The 20,544-nt window shown below is 38.7% G+C and overlaps 1 protein-coding gene across 1 annotated transcript in view; it reads left to right on the forward strand.

Annotated features, from left to right (window-relative positions):
• Positions 1 to 14,277: 14,277 nt before the first annotated feature.
• Positions 14,278 to 20,544, forward strand: part of LOC139738768 (vacuolar protein sorting-associated protein 16 homolog) — a 32,652-nt gene continuing 26,385 nt past the window's right edge. Inside the window, exons 1-6 of the mRNA XM_071649408.1 lie at positions 14,278 to 14,353; positions 17,611 to 17,711; positions 18,015 to 18,143; positions 18,756 to 18,906; positions 19,753 to 19,868; positions 20,390 to 20,512. Of these exons, the coding sequence (XP_071505509.1) occupies positions 14,278 to 14,353; positions 17,611 to 17,711; positions 18,015 to 18,143; positions 18,756 to 18,906; positions 19,753 to 19,868; positions 20,390 to 20,512 (696 nt within the window). The remainder of the gene's footprint in view (positions 14,354 to 17,610; positions 17,712 to 18,014; positions 18,144 to 18,755; positions 18,907 to 19,752; positions 19,869 to 20,389; positions 20,513 to 20,544) is intronic.

Here is a 20,544-nt window from a genome sequence, read left to right on the forward strand (position 1 = left end):
TAACTCATGTTTGATTACTAGAACGTCAATTTAGATGAGAACTGCAGTAGTGACTCTCGCAAAATAACGGCTCGTTTAAACGGAAGGATTTGGTCTCGAGCGCATGATTCACAACGCCCCCTTGCGGTCCCGAGAAGAAAGTCGGTTTTCGGATACTACTGATACTATACTACTTACAGAAGTCTTGAGAGAGCTCTGTGATATACTACTGAAGTGTACTGTACACAAGCGCGACCACATCCCAGAGGCTACGATCCGCGATCCGTTTATAGCAGAGCAAGCTGTCGACATTTGCGTACATTGTGTGTATAGCCACTGTGTGCGTTTTATGTCCGACGTCCAGTAGTGTACGATCGAACGATACCCCTGTGCGGTGTATGTTGTGTGTACGTATCATGGGGGCATGGATGGGCCAACCGTACTGTGCATGTGGGTGGCCATGAGCATGCTATCTAGTAGTACCCATATTGTACACATGCCCCACGCGCTTTCCCCACTCTTTGCCTTCCACCAGGGAGGTGAGACCTCCCTGCATCCACCAAAAAGTCGATACTCTTTGCTAGTCATGCTTCCACCAAAGAGTGGATTCAGTCCACTGAACAATGTAGTCCGTGGCGATATCGTACTGGCTTCCGTTCGCTATGACAATGCCAATCACTGTACTAGTGGATGGTACATGCGTGGCCATGGCAAGCGAGCTGGCTTCGTTCGTTCGCCCCGTTGCAAGCTACTAACGTATTACACGTATTATGTACTTGGGTACTGTTAAGGGCTTTTTACACTTGTGTTTCTTAACCCCGGACTTTCTCTGACCCAGGACTATCGTTAGTCCCGTACCAATTTTTTCAGCTTTTTACACTGGCCAATTAGTCCCGTACTATCTCTTGTCCGGGGCTAAGGAGAAAACTGACCTTTTTACACTCGTATTTCTTAGCCCCGGACTTTCCAAACCACATGAATATTCATAATTACGCTGTGTACTGTACACGTACACGCACGCACCGGCAGCACTTGATTGCCTCGTTTCTGATTGGTCAGTGAGGGTCGGACTTCGTCTCCGTCGCTTAGCCCAGGATTATTTTTTCGTTCTGTTTACACTCACTTGCTTGGCACCGCAATTGCGGTGCTAGCACCGCAATTGCGGTGCTAACCCCTGCTATTTTGCAGGGCCAGATAGTACCGTACTATCGGTGGGGCTAGCCCACTTTGGCAAAAACGAGTGTAAACAGAAAGTGGGCTAAGGATAGTCCCGTACCAACGGTGGGGCTAAGGCCCCCCCTTAGCCCCACCGATAGTCCGGGGCTAAGCAAAAATTTACAAGTGTAAAAAGCCCTTTAGTATTCAGACGACCAGCTGCGAGCTGCGTGTTAGTGGACTGTTCTGCAGATCTATATAGAGGCGGTCCGAAATGCATGTTCATTTGCCATGTTTTCATGCTATAATAAACAATAAGATTCTCTCGCCATATTATGTGTTGACAAGAACAGATAAAATAGCTGAAACAAACAATCAAAGGTAGCCCTCCCATTTTTGTTGCTTTTGTTATTCTGTCGATAAATGAGCTTCCAAGTAAAAAAAAAAAAAAGAGTAAACAATAGTGGGCCTGTACGTTTTGTGAAGGACATGTTTGTTGTTCGTCGGGTGATTTGTTGACAGGCCATGGACCTAATATAGGCCTACTAGTACAAGGACATTCATCGTACACATTTTTGCACATGCATAATACCTTCCCGACAGGATATACCTGTCCTCTACGATTACCGATCCTTTTTTTTTTCCTTTTTTTTTGTGCTCTGGAATATGCTACGGAAAAGTGAAATATTGAGATCACAAGTGACAATCATTCTTCCATCATTTCTTTTAAAAACTGCCTGCTTTTCCCTAGCGAAAGTGTTTGCTTTGAGGTATGATTTCCTAACATACACCTCAAGACTGTACATTCACTTCATTTGATTTTTCTGCGTTATTTTCTTCTGCGCATATAGTTTTAGATTTATCGAATCTCCATCTTGTTCTTCTCCCGGCTTGCTTGCGGTGACAATCATGGGATCAAAGCAGTACCCTAAAGCATGCTAAAACTGTCTTTGAGACGCTTTTGAGATGTATAATAGGCCTACAGGTGGCCGTGCATGATTGACACAAAATTTCTCATGATCTCAGGTATTGCTGCTCCTCATCATCTGTATCTATTCAAAGACATTTCTGTCTGAAAAAGGCACATCTGCAAAACAAGACTGAAATGAGGGAAACGATCCTTTTGTTAGTGACGATACATGATCACACAATCAAGTAAAGAAAAAATGCCAAGTAAACCTAAGAAAGAACAACAGCTCTCATGTATTTATTACTGATGATCATCTACACAGCCAAAGTTGCCATGCAGTCGGTAGATGTTGACGCTTCCGCACGTACCACATGCTGTTCATTTCTAATCTTAATTTTTTTATTTATTTTTTTAGTTGCATAGGCCTGATTGTCAGAGAAAGACATAATCCGAAATCGAAAGGATTTTTGTTTTGCTTTTTTTCTGTTTTTCTTTTTTTTTTTACTGATTGTTTGTAATTTTCAAATTAGTGGGGCCTATTGAGATACGTTTTGCGATTGTAGGACATGTTTGTTGTTGGTCAGGTGATTTGTCGAGAGAACTGACAACCAAATTTGCTAATCCTGTTTGTGTTGTTGTCGTTTTAGGGTTTTGTTATTTTGTTTTTTGATTTGTTTGTCCAGCATGGTAGGGCCTACCTGTGTTCTGTGCGTAGTTACTGCGGCCGGCGTGTAATGGCGACAGGGTCTTGTTCAATTTGCCATGGTTTTTACACTATATCATTTATGATGAAAGAAAAGCAATTCTCTCGCCGTAAGTGCTGACAAGCCAAATCAAAAAAATCAATAACAATCTTTGCATCGTTTTTGCCAACTCTGTCCATAGCCTAAATGAGCTGTCCAATAAAAAAAAAATGCACTAAATATCGTCAACTAAACGTACAGAAGTAAAAACAGCTTGATGATCTACACACGGTCAACGTTGCCATAGTTGACGCTTCAGCCTGTATATGCTGAGCATTTCTTTCTTAATTTCATTCCTTTTCTTCTTCTTTTTTTCTCAGCGTACTTTTACTGATTGTTTTTCAAATTAGTTGGGCCTATATGCGTTTTATGGAAGACGTGTTTAATTGTGTTTTCGTTTTGTTTTGTTTTGTTTTGTCAGGCGATCTGTTGACAGAATAATATTGATGACCACTAATCCTATTTTGATTACTATTAATATTATTTTGGGTTTTGTTGTTTGAAATCAAAAATTGTCTGCACTTTTTTTCCTTTTTTTTGGCCGATTATGTCGATAAATCAGCTGTCAAGTAAAAAAAGAAAACAATCGCCGACTAAACCTAACTAAAACATCAACAACAAACCAACAACAACAAAAACAAACCCAGCTCGGTTGTTACTGATGATCGTCTATACACTAATACGTTGCCAGAGTTGGTGCAGTACACGACGCTTGGCACGAAGCATTACTTTTATTCAAATTCATGAAATTCTTCCGTCGAGATGTTTTCATTGCAGCTGATTGACAAATTGCCCTACATCGACGTATATCAGTTGCAACGTAGCATTTATGCTTGACATTTTTCCATTTGTCCATTTTTTCTTAGCGTAAATAGCATAGGTCTGAGTGTCAAAGAATTATATGGATTCCGAAAGGTTCGGGTTATTTATTTTGTTGTTGTTGTTTTACAGATTTAGTAGGGCCTATATGCGTTTTGTGCAGAACGCGACAATGTTTTTTGTTTGAGCAGATGATTTGTCGACAGATTGTACAGAAATGCTAATCCTGTTTAGATTATTATTGTTTTCGGGTTTTTGTTTTCGTTTTTGTTTGTTTTTGCTTCATTGCTCCATTCACGTGGTACCTGTGTACTGTGTGCAGTCAAAGAGTGTGTAATGGAACTGTGCTGCAAGATGGTATACATGTAGCGTTCTTCTAGAATAATGTTCAATTGCCATGTTTATATGCTTATCGAAGAAAAACACTTCTCTCGACATTTATTATGTGCTGTCAGGTCAAGATTTAAACAAAAAAAAAATGAAAGAAATTATTTAAAAAAAAAAGTCTTCACAGCCTTTTTTTTTCTTTTGCTCATTCTGACAATGAATGGGCTGTCTAGTCAAAAAGAAAAAAAAATCGCTAACTAACATAATATAGAAAATCCGATTGTTAATGACGATTATCTACATGGTCAACGTTGCCATCAGAGTAGGCATAGGCCTATCATGGATATTGACGCTTGGCATGTAGCATTTTATGCCGGACATTTTTTTCTTATTTTTTTTTTCGTAGCGTAGTATGCGCAGGCCTGATTGACCAAGAAAGACGTATTCCGAAATGTTATGTTTTCTAGTTGTTTTACTGACTGTTTGTTTTTACAATTAGTAGGGCCTAATATGCGTTTTATGTATAACATGTTTGCTTGTTGTTTGGGCAGGTGATTTGATGGAATTGATTACCACAGTCATGTGCTGGTTCTGTTTGTATTATTATCATTTTTTGTTGTTGTTGTTTTTGCTTAGCGGCCAATTTTGTGGAGAGAATTGGCAGAAAAAAAATAATGTGAAGAGGACTGGTTTGTTTGCTTATCAGGTGATTCTGTGAGACAATTTTGTCAACAACAACAACAACAAAGCAAATCAAAGACCTCTTCCATCTGTGATTGTGCGACCGTCTTTTCCCTTTTTTTCATGATGACAAATGTCATGACAAGAGCATAATCTTATGCAATCTCTTTCACATAACACAATCCCAATGGAGATCGAGGGGGCTTCGTGTTATAGTAAGCTATAATCAGTAGTGATCGAGGTGGCTTCGTGTTCGACCGGTATAACAAGCAACGGTGGACAGCTCTACATGTATGCCATCAGGTATGTATATCACACGTATATATATATAGATATATACATATAAGATATATATATTGCATCCTTTCTTTTTTATTTCTTTCTGGTGCCCCACTCGGGATTAATCGGCTGAATAGGAAAAAAAAAGGCTCCCCCATGCATTTTTCCCCTTCAGTTTCTCGTGCCACCAATGCCCCCTCGTTACGGGGTTGTTTCCTTCCTAAAAACAAATATCAAAAAATAATATACCCGTGGTCACTGCAGAACCTTGATGATATACATTTTAAAAGAAAAGAGAACTAACTATACCCTATAGGGGGCATGGGGGCAGTTTTCTTTCGTTATAACGAAGTTTCGTTATAACCGAACAAATACAATATTAAACGAAAACAAGGAAACCACGCATATAAATTATGATGTTCTGTTTGCTGAATACACTGGAAAGCTATGTAAAATGGAATGGGACCTTTTAAATTTCGTTTGAATATTACAATTAAAAGAGAGCATAAAGTTGTTTGTAATGTCCGAAGGTTCGTCGATCGGAAATTAAAATGATCAGGTTCGTCATTCCAAAGGTTTGTAATTTACTAACTGAGAAAGGATCACTATTCCGAAGGTTCGTTGTTGCGAAGGTTTTTTAATCCGAAAATGTAATAAAGTTTGTCATTCCGTAGAAGGTTTGTTAATTAAAAAAAAAAATGACACAGGTTACGTATTTCGAAGGTTCAGTTTTCTTATAAGACGATTATAAGGTTTGCAATTCCTAAGATTTGTTAGTGGACTTACCTTTTCTTTTCTGGATTAACGAAACGTTTTTTGTTTGTTTGTTTGTTTTGGTTTTTTTTTGTTTTGTTGTTGTTTTAGGTTGTTGTTTTTTTAATGTTCCAATTAATGAATGTTTGGAATTCCTATCATTTTCGGACAAACGCACCGTCGTAATAAGAACCATATTTTTTTTTTCGGAATAACGAATCTTTGGAATAACGCCAAAATGTTCGTGAACAAACACTGTTTCATTTCCGAACTAACGGACATTTAGGTGTATCAGAATCTTTGTGTTTTGTAATAAGGAACCTTACTCAATTTCAGATTATTGTCAGATTGTTTAACAATAATGCAAGTTCTCCTCGAAAACTTGTGCGTGACACACGGATCGAAAACGCAGTATTGTGAAGCATTCGCCCACGCAGAGACGCTATAAATGCTTGTTCAGCTACGTATTTTCGGAAGCGATCCGCATTTCGTTATAACAGAGCACATTTCTTTTGTTTTTCTTTGTCAGTGGCGCTCGGAAAAGACTTCGTTATAACGAAAATTTCGCTATAAACGTGTTCGTTATAAGCGAATTTTTTTTTAACACAGACTTTAATGGCGAACATTTTGGGAACAGAAGTTTTGCTTCGTTATTACCGTGTTCGTTGTAACGGGAGTGCAATGTATTGCAAATAAGCCATAAACATCACATCTCATTATTATTGTCATAAATTATGAGAGGATTGTAATTTCCTGTGCACATATCGTTATGTATGTTTTTTATATTGTTTTTAACAGATTGAACAACGCTCCGTAAAAACATGACATGCTGTCCCTATATAGCACCAGTAAATGAACGTCACTGGAAACACGTCCTGATGAACTTCAAGATGATGTCAAGTCAAGTCGCATCAATGATCATTGATGTACCGCAAAAAAATATGAATAACACATTATCCCTTCCCACACATTGTCATAATAGGAAATTAATCATGGTGACGTTATTTTGTTTTTCTTTAGTCCGGAACAACAGAGAAAACGTAAACTTTTCACCTTTGTCACGCTGAGTGAAATAGGTCAGCTTCTAATTATTTTCAGCATCCAGAAATGTACGGTATGACATTAATTTTGGTGAATGTATGTTACTAAAATTTGTAGATTCTTTGCAAAATGGTAACATCAAGGCGATGGAAATGTCCGACCACTATACCCTTTATACCATTGGCTAATGTTTCTTTTGTGTCCATGAGTATACGTATGTATCAAAGAGAGGTCAGTCTTTATGCTCCACTGACATTAATTCGCTCCGCGAGAATGTGCTCCACAACATCACCCCAACGACATCTGCTCCGTCGACAATGATTGCTCCGCCGACGACTGAACCACCAACACTTGCTCCGGTGATGTTTCCTTCGAAGACACCACACTGAATTGTCCCGCGCCCCGGCGACATTTTACTCCAAGGATACGGCAATAACATTGATCTACCATTAGTTCCAGTGGAAATGGCTGCATTTCATTTACCCAAATTCTGCTGGCATGTCCTCATGAACGAGATCCGAAGATATTTTATGACATCTGCTGAACTCAGCTCAATATTGAAATTGTTCTTATAACTCACAATCTCATGTTCGCATTATATCTTGCCACATTCAAAAAATATGCAGGAATTGTTTTGCACAAGACATATAGTTGTTTCTTGAAATACTTGAGGGGTGCTGCCGATTATTTATAGGCAATTATTAATTCGTTCAAATGTTTTATTGGTTATTTAGAAGGCCTAGCTAGTATACATATGCTACGATTGTTTTGGTTTATAGGTAATGTTTAGGCACTAATCTTCAACATATATCCGAAGAGTGTTCTTCGTAAAATAGCATTGCGTAAGCTTGTGATTCTAATTCATCGGAGTATCAAGCCTTTGTACTTCATTGTCGGATATCACCTTCGGAATAAACATTCTACATCCGGCACTGGTGGATGTTTCAGAAAATAATTGTCAGACGGGAGGGGAAATCTTAAAAGCAAAAATGAATGTCATTCTTCGTTTGATATGTTTCCCCTTGGGCAGTGGGAGATATTTGATTGTCTGTTAATAAATGATTCACCGTAAAGTCCCAAGGTAACAATGATACATTTCAACTGTAATAACATGGTATTATAACCAAAGGTAAACGTATGGATTGCCCTGCTCGCAACTCGGCATTCATGGTCGTGATGGTCTTCCGAGGAATCCAATTTGACATGAATAATTAAATTGATTGAAACTCCATTCAAAATGAAACTCTTATTATACGCACATAATCTACACATAACGAAATCATAATTATACAAAACAGTATTCGAATACCACCCACTCACAGCCCTCTTCATGTAACATAATCATTTACATTACGTCGGGATACCAGATCACATACATTTTCATAACATCCAGTGCAAAACATAATTATTAATTGCTTTCTTATATAGGAATTACACGATGGTGAGGGTGAGGATATCATCCAAGGTAACAGTATTGCATAGATGCCCCACGATAGGCGAACATGCGTTTATTCTGTTCTTGTTTATTTTGACGTTGTTCATTTCTTTTTCTTTTTCTTTATCGAGCAACGAGAGACAGACCTATACTTCCGAAGTAGGAGCCTTAGTATTGACGGAAGGGGGAATTGGCGGGAAACTAATCTCCCTTTTTGACATCGTTAATTTCTTTGCACGGTATCCATTACTTTGGGGGATAAGTACACGTCATGTATAAGGTTCGTCAATCCGGGTCCCCAAATTCCTGTTCCAGATCCATTTGTTGCTCCGAATATGAAGGCGTTAGTTATAATCCGAACATTTTTATTCTGAAAACGAATTAGGTCCTATACGTGGTACGAAATTTATTTCCTTTCAGGATGAACGAACACCCGTGTTCGAATCAAGGAACCATAAAAATAACGAAAGTGTTTCTCTCTCAGAACAACGAACTTGCAGAGTGACGAACAGTAACATGATTTTCCCTTTTTATAATCAAGCACCTCTGAGTCACCGTCAGAAAAGAAAGAATAATGATAGAGAATCTTCCCCCTTTGGAGGGCAGTGGGATATATTTCAGGAAAGATATAAAGAAAATAGAAAAAATGACATTATTTTACGTCAATTGATTGAAAGAAATGTAGAATCAGGTAACGATTGCAATCCTGCCAGTGGTCTTCCCCGGAGTCTTCGACTTGAGCTCGCTTCGAAACATCCTTTTCATTCCCGCAGGCCCCAGACTGTTTATGACCTCAGCAGGAATGCGCCACCGTGCGGATTTGTGGTTTACCCCCCGCCCTCCCCCCTCCCCCTCCCCCTCCCCCTCCCCCCTCTTTGCCAAGTCTGTGGCACCTTGCTATCGTGGGATTTTGCTCTTTTCTCTTTTCTCCGCCAACGAAGTGGCCGGAGGCATTGTTTTCGGGGCGTCCGTCCGTCCGTACGTCCGTCCGTACGTCCGTCCCGTTTTGTTTTTGTCAATATCTCAAGAACCGTGAGGTGGTTTTGCATCAAACTTGGTATGAGGGTATATCCTGGGGGATGATACTTTGTTTGGATTTTAGGGTCACGGGGTCAAAGGTCAAAGGTCACAGGTTATTTTGTGAAAAAAGGTTGAAATTTCATGTTTTTCTCCATATCTCGCAAATGGTTCAAGGTATCTTCATGGAACTTAGTATATATATGAACCGATGGGCAGTGATTATCTAGGGAAGTTGGGGGTCATGGGTCAAAGGTCAGGGGTCAAAGTTCAAGGTCAACTCCTCAAAATATCACTACTTTTCTTATATTTATGCAATGCCTGAAGGATTTTTTTAACTTGATGTATGCATGTATAACCCAATATATATTCTGCGGGAAGTTTCGTGCCAAAAGGTCAAAGGTCAAAAGGTCAAAGGTCAAGTGAAAGTGCTAAATTGCACTTCTTCCTCCATATCTCAAAAGTAACTCAAGGTATTATCATGAAACTTACATATTTATGCATGCTCTACCTAACAGTGATTCTCTTTGGAACTGTGAGGTCAAAGGTCAAAGGCCAGGTTTAGATAATACTATTTTACCATTTGATACTGAATTTATATTTTTTCTCAATACCTTGAAAATTACTCAATGCATAAACTTATGAAAGGGTCAAAAGTCCAGTAAAAATCATCAGTTCCCCCAAATACCTGCACTCTGACGTTTTAATCATTCATCCAATTGATAGTTCTAGGAAAGTGAACATTCAGCACATTTGTGGCAAACCTGTCATTTTAATATCTTGCCAATTGTGTGAAACTGTCATCACACATTGTCAAGACATTGTACTATAGACCTGCATTATTGCGGAAGCATACACCTGTCGCCGTAGCGACATTTCTAGTTTTTTTTTTTTGTTTGTTTTTTTTTTAAAGAAGATGTTCGCACGCAGTGTCTTTTCCCCGTACCACTGCGCGTTCTGTTTCAATTTGTTTGGGTTGTAGGTTTTTTTTTTTTCCTTGAATTTTCACTATGCCCTATAAACACGTGGAACACGCACCAGCCATACACCACAGGTAGCTCAACGCAATTTTTGCAGCCAAATACTCGACTTTGTCAACACGAAATCCCCTAAAACAATAAAGAGATGATGGAGTACCTTGTATCGATGCATAAACGAAATACCATTGATGGAGAATAAAATATTCTTAAAAAAATAAAAATAAAATAGAGTTCAGCCAACATATGAGTTTGTCGTCCCACAAGTTTTACACGTGTTTTTCACAAATTTGATAACACTTATATAGTTAGAACATGCATGTCGCCAATTCTCGAGGATGTCGCACACAATGTTGCAGGCTTCTGTTGTGTCGCACAATATTATTACAGCGACATGCTCATACCCGTGGCTACACTGGCGTCGTAAATAGGTAGTTCATAACTACAATCAAACTGAAGCTTACTAAAGTACTAGTATACCACCCACAAGATCTTGCGATATTCCTCTGAAACTCACAGAACTTGGATTTACTTATGTTACCTCAACCTCGGGTATGCGCAGCTTGATTTTCCTCCCTTTGGAGTTGAATGTGGAGGTTTTGTGTTTCTCTGAAGGAAGAAGAGCGTGTTCGAAAGAAAAAAATAATCCGGTAAGTCCATTTTCCTTGAAAATCAATCGATTAATGATTTACACTGTCAATCTGAATATAATCTGTATGTAAAAATAAAAAATAAAAAAACAAACACGTAACTCGGATTATTTTCAGTCTAAAATCATGTTTTGGGGCCAATAGGCCACTTATCATAGGCCTACTATAATGCGCCATCTGCATAATGAAAACACCAACGTAACTTTGAAATACAAAAAAAAAATAAAAATAAAAAAATAAATAAATGAATAAATTAGTGCAGGCCGAACTAAAGGCCAAAGAGTGACCTACATATCCTAAGCCCGCCGCACACTATTGGAATACGACTCACGACTATGACTGACCGACTTTGGATTTGAAAAAAACAAAACAAAACAAAAAACAACTCGTTTATGCTGAAGCTGCTGTGACTTATTCAGGATCCAAACTCTGTCAGTCCTATAGTCGTGAGTATGGGATGGGCTTTATTCCATCAAGGAGCTTCAAGCTCTGATTCCATCCTCGACTGTATCATGGAGCTACTGGCACTGTTCTCCACGATTGCGTCATAACGAGGCAGGTTTGTGAAAATGTGTCTTTCCCTCTTCCTCTCTCTCTCTCTCTCTCTCTCTCTCCCTGCAATCTGATCACTCCATCTCTGGCGTGGTTTCTTCTTCCCTCTTTTTTTGTGAGTCTGACCCGACTCAAGGTCAATAAACGTTCGATCTATTTCTGTACCCGTGTCAAGACAGGTGGACTGGAACACTCCCTGGTGTCAGTGTGCTTGTGAGTATGTGTGTGTGTGTGTGTGTGTGTACTGTGTGTGTATGTGAGTGTGTGTATGTGAGTGTGTGCGTGTGTGTGTGTTGCTGTTCCAAACGTAAACCAGCGCGAGCGGGTATTTCATTCATGCATGCATCTGGTCGGGCTGGGAGCTGGTTGAGGTGATGTCTTCCTTCATGTACAGTATACTGAATGAATAGAGAGTTCCCGTCTCCCCGGTAAACGACCTCCCTGGTAAAACGATCGACTGCTGAACAGGGCATGCTAAGGCTGCTTACAAGATGGATGTCATCTATCTCATAGCAAGTCCGCGTGATAGTCTAGCACTGTGGTGGAGCCTCTAAAATCACGAGAGTTTACCAACATATGAATTCAGACAATATTAAAAATATCTAACTACATTAAAATATCATGTAGGAACTACTGTCTTATTTGGCAGCACAGCAAGTCACTTCTCACCACCGCAGTGTTGTCAAGTTGTGTGCGCGTACAATCTGTATGTATAATCCGTGCTTCGCTGCATAACGAGCCTCGATCTAACCAGGGTGGCCGGTGGTGAGTAAAACGCAGCGCCTAGTAGTATACAAAGTATCCTGATGCATATCTGATCGCCTCAAAGTTGCCGCAGCTATACTCGTCTTTTTTTCCCCTCCGGCAGGATTGACCACTGTTTATGGTCTTCGTATTTGTTTTTGTTTCCCTCCTGCAATGGCTGCTCTATGTCAAACCCGTCTTCGTGTACCATACTACTAGTCCTAGTACACACAAGTCGTACATCCTCGCCTCATGTACCATAATCTGTGATCACGCATTGTCGGCACTGTACATACCGCTCGCATGCATGCACGCATTACCGCATCGCACAAACAGCTTCAGAGGAGTGTTAGCACTGCGGCACTGCCCGGATAACTGGCGGTCACAGAACTCTACACAAGTTCTGTGCTGGCGATCCGGTTCTCACGAGTTACACGCAGAATGATCGTTGAGGGAGCTATATAAAGATTCGAACGATTCGAACGAGCCGTTAGTATTTATTGACGTTGTACAGCGTCGATAATATCCGAAACCATTATTGCATGATTACTAAGACATGAGAGCACTTTGGGGCGAGTAAGTCTCACTGTGTTGGTTATATGAAAAGTACTTTAACCTGAAACACAAACTAAGACAAGGCAATCTCAGGGAAACTTTGTAAAGGTACCAAAACTTCATATTATCTTTAATCGGTGAGTCTTAGTCGCTAATGCATAGGCTACTACTTCTATAGTTAGACTTGTAGTTGATACTAATTACTTTGCCTCTAATGAAGCAAAAAAGAAAGAAAGAAAGAAAGAAAAGAATGGAAAGTTGGAAACTTACACGATGTCTTCTTAAAAGTCAACCTTTTCAGCGCCGAGAAATCAATATTCAAGCTTGATCTTTTTACTTTCATAAAATCCAGGGGTTTTTTCCGTTCCCGGGTCCCTCTCCCCAAAACAAGATAGGGACACCCTTAATGCTTAGATTTGTGTTGTAAATTCTGAATCATGAATATGCATCGGTTGTGTGTCCATTAATTTCTTTTTCAGTCTCATGAAAATATTCATTGATTAGAAGCGCCGAATAGGGATAAAAATGGAGAAAGTCTATTTGTACATTTCTGTGTGATACGTGTACCCCCGGCCGTAAGGAGGTTTTCGTGAGCTTGGTGACCAAAAGTGGGCGGAGCTAGCAGTGGCTAGAGAACCTTCAGCAAGATGGCGCACGTCACGGGAGACTGGAATCCCCTGGGCGATGTTTTCTATCGGTAAGGATCCTAGAGAGAATATGAATCTTAATTCGAAGAAAAAAGACAATGTTAAGGACTCTTTACTCACTGCTAATTGCGAGGAAAAAGCAATGAATTTCTCCAGAGATCGGGATATTGGCCGAGTACGTTGAAACATAATTTGTTATTTCTCGCGTACCTGAACATAGTCCCACACATCTGTATTTGTGTAAGTGACTTGCTGACCAATAAGTGTCAGATTATTTTTGAAAAGCAATTTCAATTCAATTTCAATTTAAAACTATTTTCACAAACCATTCGCATGTAACACAGTGGGGACAAGTGCGGCAATTGTTTTGTATAGTTACATAAAGAATTGAAATAGGTATAGGTTGATGTTTAAACTTACATGGAATTTTGCATGGGAGTGGGACCTAGCATAGAGAAAGCACAGCATATTGGACCTAGGCCTAGGCCCAATAGTAAAAATACTGCACCGATAATGACCCCTCAAAAAAGAAATATTGATTTGAAGATGCAGATGAGTGGATGTTATATGCTGTGACAGTGTAAAATTTGTTGCAAAATAGCTAATAGCTAAAAGGCTGAGATGAGAAACAAAAGACAAGATGGAGGTGGGAAATAAGAGAAGAAAAGAAATAAAAACGGAGAGAGTAATTTTTAGTGACATAGGTATAGGTCCTACAGTTGGACTGTAACACCTAGGCTTATCGGTACACACATTTTCAGTGTATTATTCCAATAGTGTCTTTCCTAGTGCTTTATCATTTTCATCGGCTTGCAAGTTACTGGCATATGATGAGCTTTTGTTTCCTCTTTTATTGTACTTAAGCTACTTCAGTGTTCAGATGACTACTCCTCTAGTGACACTGTGTTTGAAGCACATATTATTTCATCCTGTTGAATTGTCATTGTTTACGTCCCGCTATACAAAGGATAGTCATGTCTGCTTAATTTTCCAGAAAAGTTGAGTTGTACACAATGGATCGGATGTGGCAGGAGGTTGCTGATCTGAGAAAGTTCAAAGTAGCCGTTGCTCCTTTTGGTGGTCCGATAGGTAAGGTTCTTGGTTGGCACGCTTCCTAGCTTCTGTAACTAGAACCTATAATTAAATTAAGATGCCCAGTTTTCGACTGGCTTGTATGGCCTTCATAATGCATTAATTGTATAAAATGAAAATGAAAACTAAAAAAAACATATATGCTATTCTTGGATTGAAACTCTACCAATATATCGTCACTGGGGTGACAAGACCTTGTATCTGCAATTTTGGTGAAAATGACTTTTTTAGATCAATAGTCAAATAATGGGTTAAGTGATGACCTGTCTAAATCCCAACTGTCTTACTCCAAAAATGAAGCCACCATGGTATGTCAAGGGAAAGGCTATCCCATTCGCTATAGTGCTTTGGCTGTAATGTTTTTTGGCTCTCCTGAACATTTGACATCTTTTAGATACGAGGTCGTATCGCCCCAGTGACGATATAAGATATGTCATTGGACTGTTATTTTTCTCAAAATTTTACAGAATCATTTACTTTTTAATTTTGATGAAGCATGAATTCAAGTGCTTTATTAGATGGAATTGCCACCTTATAATTTCCAATGTATTATTTCAATTATTGTGATATACCAAAAAAAGAAAGAAAAAAGGTATCAATGAGCTATGTTGACCTTTCCTGCAAACCTCTTTCATCTCTTTTTCACAGCCGGTGTATGAAAACATTGACACACTCTCATTTTATACCTCCACCATGAAGTGGTGCCAGAGGCATTATGTTTTCGGGTTGTCCGTCCGTCCGTCCGTCCGTCCGTCCGTCCGTCCGTCCGTCCTGTCCTTCAGTCTGTGATCAATTTTGTGGACAGCTAGGGTAGCAAAAAAAACGTTCGAGGTATCGTAATGAAACTTGGCACGTATATGAGTGGGTGAAGTTTTGCCTTTCAACTTTTGGGTGCACATGCTTAAGGTCAAAGGTCAATAGGTCAAGGACAAATGCTCAAAATGTAACTATTTCCCCCATATCAATGCCTGAAGGTATTTTCTTGAAACTTAGTGTATATTGTACAGTACTCTCCGCATAATCGGGTAGGCACTAGCAGAGCGTTTCTTACCCGATTAAGCGGAGTACCCGATTAACAGTAGAACACGTCTCATTCACAATTGACATACACAGTGTGTACATGTATATACCTGTACATGCATTGTACACTGCACCAAACGCTTACACTGTATGCTTAAAACGCGTGCTTGCACAGCACATTATACATACCTTACACTTGCTCAGTCACGAGCAATAATTTACACTCTTTTTATGGACAAATCAATGTCTTTAGAAAACTTTGTCATTTGACTATAGATGTAGACTCCTCGCTAACACGCAGGCATTTTCCGAAACGAACACGTCTCTTTGCGTGCACTAGTCACGTAGAACATTGAGTTACTTTTCGAGAAGTGAATGAAGAAAAGCAAAATTATGGAGCAGTGCATGGCCTGATTTTCTTTGCAAACATCTCATATTGTGAGTGTTGTTGCATGGAGCTCCATGCAACAACACTCACGACCATGGAGCTACCTTGTAGCTCCATGGTTGTTGCGGAGCAAGAGAGGAGCACAAGTGTGTTCAACTCTTGTCTGTCTATGCAGTTGTGAGTGCCAGCTATGTTAGTTTACGTGTGGAAAGACGGTACTGGTACATGTGTTTTCATGTTTAATCACTCCTCAAATGATCGGTCTTCTTTGCAAATCAAGCAGAGAATGCAATTAGCAGTGGAAAATTTGACATTCATGATTTCTTTAAGTGTTATATCTGCGATAAAATGTGGGTAGAAATTAGATTAGAAGAAACTGTTTACCCATTATGGGGAGAGGCAACCCGATCATCAGGTAATTTTAATGTGCATTAGAATTGATTTTGACATTACTACCCAATTAAACGGAGTACCCGTTTAAGCGATATCCGATTACGCGGAGAGTACTGTACTACCAAACGCTTTTCTCCATATTTCGCAAATGGTTCTTTATGGAACTTAGTATATTTATGTGCATGTACTGACTGGCAGTGATTATCTAGGGAATTGGGGGGGGGGGTGTCATAGGTCAAAGGTCAAGGTCAACTCCTCAAAATGTCACTTCTTCCTTCATTATTTATGCAATGCCTGCAGGATTTTTCTTGAAACTTGATATATACAGTGTACATGTATTACCCAATAGATATTCTATGGGAGGCTGCTTGCCAAAAGGCAAAGGTCAAGTGAAAGGGCTAAATTTCCCTTCTTCCATATCTTGAAAATAACTCAAGTTATCATAATGAAACTTACAGTAATTTCATAATCATGCATGTTCTAGCCAACAGTATTCTCTTTTGAACTTTAGGGTCAAAGGCTAGGTTTAATACAAATATTTTACTATACTGAACATTTCTCCGTACCTTGTAAATTACTCAGTGCATTAACTTATTAAAGGGTCAGAGGTCAGGTAAAAATCCTGAAATCCCCAAATACTTGCACTCTGAAAATTTAGTCATTCATCCAATTAAGCCTAGTTCAAGGAAAGTGAACATTCAGCACATTTGTGACAAACCTGTCATTTTGATATTTTGCCAATTATGTGAAACTGTCATCACACATTGTCAAGACATTGTATTTTAGACCTACATTTGTATTAGGAGAAGCATGCATTATGGCGGAGGCATACCAGTCGCCGTAGCGACATTTCTAGTTCTTTATTTTATCTCATTACTATCGTGAGAAATGAGGAAAAAATCAACAGGCAGCATAGACTTGCTGTGCTATGTCGATTTCAAGGTTCAACTTTTATGATGATCTGCAATATTCTGGATTTATGCTATTTTTGCAGTGGAGCTGTACATATTTAATTTGAAATTTGTTCATAGCCCTGTGATAAACATATAATTTCGACTCGCAATTTAGACTCGGTGTCTGCTTGTTTTGTTTCATTATGGTCATAACAGTCTTAAGTGAAATGGAAATATCTGTGTTATGGGCAAGATTTACATCTGTCCTCTTTCATACATGTTAAGAAATACAAATCTGCATCATTCATAGTATGTAGCCCTTTCAGTACCACTTGCTCCTTTTTTAACTGATCGAGGACCTGTAGGCTGATTTCGCTACAACACATATTTTCAATAGACACCTGCCCGAGTATATTCGGGACTCATCTTAAATTGATTAATATTTAATTTGTATAAATACAAGCATTACTATGCACAGTAATTTTTGACACACACTTGTGAAATAAACATACCAGACAGTAAAAACTGAAAAAAAAATGTACTTTATTTTCTGCCATCAGCTCTGATGAGAGATAGCAGGAAAGTGACACAAGTGAGAGGAACATCTCATCTGATCATCTTTATTTTCTCTGCCGCTGGAAGGGAAATCTCAAGAATCAATGTAAGTTATTGAAAGTTTTTTACCCTTTACAAGTCTCTAGCCAAGGATATCAGAAGGGAAACCTTCATTAACTTGGAAGTTTTTTTTAAAGGAAAAAATAATGTAATCCACAGTAAATAACATTATGAGCTTGCCAATGTGACAAGTCATTACACCCCATGCTTCTTTTTGCATTCTGATGTAGTCGGCTACTTGTAACCATACTGTAAAGCAAAATACAGTTCAAATAAAGAAGAAAAGAGGCGGTTGGGTGTCTGTGCAGTCAGATATGACATAATTTTCTGCTTGTGTTTCCATGATCAGTGGGACAGTGGTCATGTGATTCACATTGGCTGGTCCACAGCGGAGGATCTGCTGTGTATTCAAGAAGATGGGACTGTCTTGGTGTATGACATCTTTGGCAAGTACCAGCGAAACTTTAACATGGGCCAGGTAAGTGTAAATACCGTTTCCAGCCTCTGTTAACCTGTTGAAGATGGACTGTTTTTCTTATAACATGACTTTCCCATTTACCCCAACCCAAGAATAATCAGGACAAGTCTTCAATTGGTTTAAAGGGTATTATCAATCATACATGTACCCCATAATTATTGTTTATTGGAAAGAAAGGTTGATTTCAACTTGTTTTAATTGATTTGTTTGATATGATGACTGAGTAAGCAATGAATGCAATAGCAAACAACCACAGGACCAAAGGCTGAAGTTGCGTGGTAAGGATTTCAGTCCATGTGTTGGTTCCAGTATGCACTACAAGAATGGCAAGAATTTACGTTGATGTAGGGCATTTGTCAATCAGTTGCAAAAATAGCATCATCGTGTTGCTGTAATGTCATTATCTGAAAACCTGAAGAAGACGAATGATGTATCAAAAATTTGGTAAATGATTAAAAGTTGTTGGACGGTAATAACGCATTTAACTCTTCTGTTTTTCTTTTTGATATAGCATTCTACTCATGATCTTTCAGAGTACAGATATCCGAGAGCAGAATCAATACTAATATTTATTAGAACAATGCTTAAGTCTGAGTAAAACAAACTTTGCAGGAAGCAAGAGAGTCCAAAGTGATAGAAGCCAAGGTATTCCACAACCCTTCCTATGGTGGTACTGGTGTTGCTGTTCTAACTGGAACCTACCGGATCTACATGGTAAATGATGTACACAACCCGACTAGTAGAAAGATGATGGAAGTACCTGGTAAGTCTTCTCTAACCAACATTGGACTTTGGCCCTTCTGGACTGAAGCAAATCTCTCTGTATGAATTCTGAGTTCATTTCCCTTGGACAAATAAATCACCTCAGTAATCTGCCATTTGTTTGATTGTTGTTGTTAGTTTTTTTTTTGTTTTGTTGTTGTTTTTTGGGGGGGTTGGGGTTAATTAACAAACAGTACATGCTGCTGTATGTTTGCAGCCATGTAACTGTTGATTCTAATTTAGAGGTCTGAAAAACATGTACAATATGTATCATGTAGTTTTATTACTAGTTGACATCTCTGATTCCCATTACCATGTCATTTTAAAGTAAGATATGATAAATTGGTTATATTTTTTTCTTAGCTTAAAGCAAATTTCATTAAATAGGAAATAGAATTTATAGCTAAGCTCAACAAAACCTTTATCTATTCCCTCTTCTCTTTTCCTTTATTTCCCCAGGAACTTTTCATTCAATTATACATAGTATGAGGTTATTCTGCAGGGGACGAGTTGGTTTTTTTTAAAGATATATTTCCTCCAGTGTCTGCATTTTCTTTTTTTCATAATTTTTTTAGCAATGTGATAAAACATAAAGAAACTTGAGATTTTGGTATAATATATCATATTGAGAGTTATCAATCAAACCACGAGGAGCCCAGGTCATTTTTATTCTCGGTAGCGGATTGTTAGTAAAGTTTGTTGAATCAACCCAAAACCTGATTCTGATTGTATGACAACTTGTGCCATCAGTCATATTAATGCATTTGAGTATTGCCTAATCATGAATATCATGGCAATGTGGACTAAATTATTTTTTTTGCATGAATATAAACTTGTAAACACTCAGGATTGGATGCTCCGCCCAGTAGCTGGTGTGTGATTGGAGGAGATCGGCAGAATCACATCCTATTGGCTAGGGACAAACGTCTATTCAAACTTGACCGTAGTGACATACAACAACAGGTTCGTGTTTTATCACTGTTACCTTTCCTATTATAAATCTTTACCTTTGTAAATCTCTTTCACAAAATGTAGCAAAATAACCACCCCTCTGCACCCCCTTGAAAATGACAACGTACTCGCCCCCAAACCATGGCAATAATTGTTATTGTTGATGTTATACATTGAAATAGCCAATCAGCCTTTAGAAGTTTTGGCTATTGCTGTGGTAATTGATAGCATTGTAAGAGTATTTGCGCTAAATCCATAAAGTTATGTGCAAAATACTTGTCCTAGACATGATGTATTGGATATTCAAATTATGAAATAATCATTGATTTGTGTCTGATGTCTGACAATACAAGTCTTGCTTTGTGAGTCACACAATTTCAAAAACATTATTAAACAGAGGCTCCTACTTTTGCCTTCGGTTAATACCATCACTTTAGTAAACATATTTTACTTTACCAAAAGAGGAGATGTCATAGTTTACTCTAGTCATTCCGTGGCTTGTCATCTCTCGTCATCAATTGTCATTTGAACAGATTTTGGAAACAAAGACCAAAGAAGTGAATGCATTCATTGAGATGGCAGTGTCATTTGACAACCGTCTTCTGACACTGTTTAGTGACACAGGACTTCTCTGGATTGGCTCCTCAGATTTACAGGTGAGATGATTTCAAGCCAGATTAAAATTTCA

The sequence above is a fragment of the Diadema antillarum genome, unplaced genomic scaffold (assembly GCF_040938485.1).
Source record: "Diadema antillarum isolate AM-2024a unplaced genomic scaffold, OU_Dant_1.0 seq00000767_RagTag, whole genome shotgun sequence".
In the NCBI taxonomy this organism is placed as follows: domain Eukaryota; kingdom Metazoa; phylum Echinodermata; class Echinoidea; order Diadematoida; family Diadematidae; genus Diadema; species Diadema antillarum.